The sequence below is a fragment of the Phaethon lepturus genome, unplaced genomic scaffold (assembly GCF_000687285.1).
Source record: "Phaethon lepturus isolate BGI_N335 unplaced genomic scaffold, ASM68728v1 scaffold22062, whole genome shotgun sequence".
In the NCBI taxonomy this organism is placed as follows: domain Eukaryota; kingdom Metazoa; phylum Chordata; class Aves; order Phaethontiformes; family Phaethontidae; genus Phaethon; species Phaethon lepturus.
Window position 1 is genome coordinate 9,012 of NW_010522891.1, and position 843 is coordinate 9,854.

General features: G+C 64.1%; 1 protein-coding gene across 1 annotated transcript in view; it reads right to left on the bottom strand.

The window, feature by feature from the left end:
- The window catches only part of LOC104616834 (myotubularin-related protein 9-like), a gene marked incomplete at its 5' end in the record, with an annotated part of 4,239 nt that extends 3,618 nt beyond the window's left edge, over positions 1-621 (bottom strand). The window contains one exon of the mRNA XM_010281976.1: positions 554-621. Coding sequence (XP_010280278.1) covers positions 554-621 — 68 coding nt within the window. The remainder of the gene's footprint in view (positions 1-553) is intronic.
- Positions 622-843: the final 222 nt, after the last annotated feature.

Here is an 843-nt window from a genome sequence, read left to right on the forward strand (position 1 = left end):
AGCCTGGAAACCCCCTCTTCCCTCTGCGTCACGCTGGGCCCTATAGTCTCACTCCCCTCTTCGTGTTTACATTGTCACCTATAGCATATGGAGCTTCCTTGCTGCAAAATGCAGGGTAGTGTGACATATTTCCTCCCCCAGCAATGCTGTAATTGCAGCTGAGGGAAACTGAGGCACGGGGCAGAGGGGGCTGAGCTGGCTCCGGGCTCCCTGGCAGTGCCCGAGCCCCGAGCTCGGTACCCCATGCCTGGTGCGCTCCAGGGGGGTGTATTTTTGGTGGCTGGTGAAAACGCAGCTGCTGCCTTGCAGGGAGCAGCTCTGGGGCCTCTCCTGCCTGCGCTGGGGCCTGTCGTGCTGGGGCTGTACAGTGCTGCATCAAGCCCTGCCAGACCCCCGCACCAGCCTGACCCCGGCTCCCTTGGGCTCTGCCTGCACCCACAGCCGCCCCCGGGCCCGGGTATGGAGCAGAAGCTGCTGCCAAGTGCCCTGGGTGAGGAGGAGGAGGAGGGTGAGCACTGGCAGCACTGCCTGCCCCGGCCACCCCTGCGCTTACCTGCTCGGGCTTGGCGGCAGGCGGGGACCTCAGGGTGCAAGCAGGGACCTCGGGGTGCAAGCAAGGGACTGTGGGGTGCAAAGAGGGAACAGCTCGGCATAAGCAGGGGACGTCAGCGTGCGAGCAGGGATCTCGAGGTGCAAGCAGGGAACCTTGGAGTGCACGCAAGGATCTTGGGGTGCAAGCAGGGGACCTCAGAGTGCAAACAGCGACAGGCTGGGCATAAGCAGGGGAGCTCAGGATGCGAGCAGGGATCTTGGAGGGCAAGCAGAGGAGCTCAGGGTGCAGGC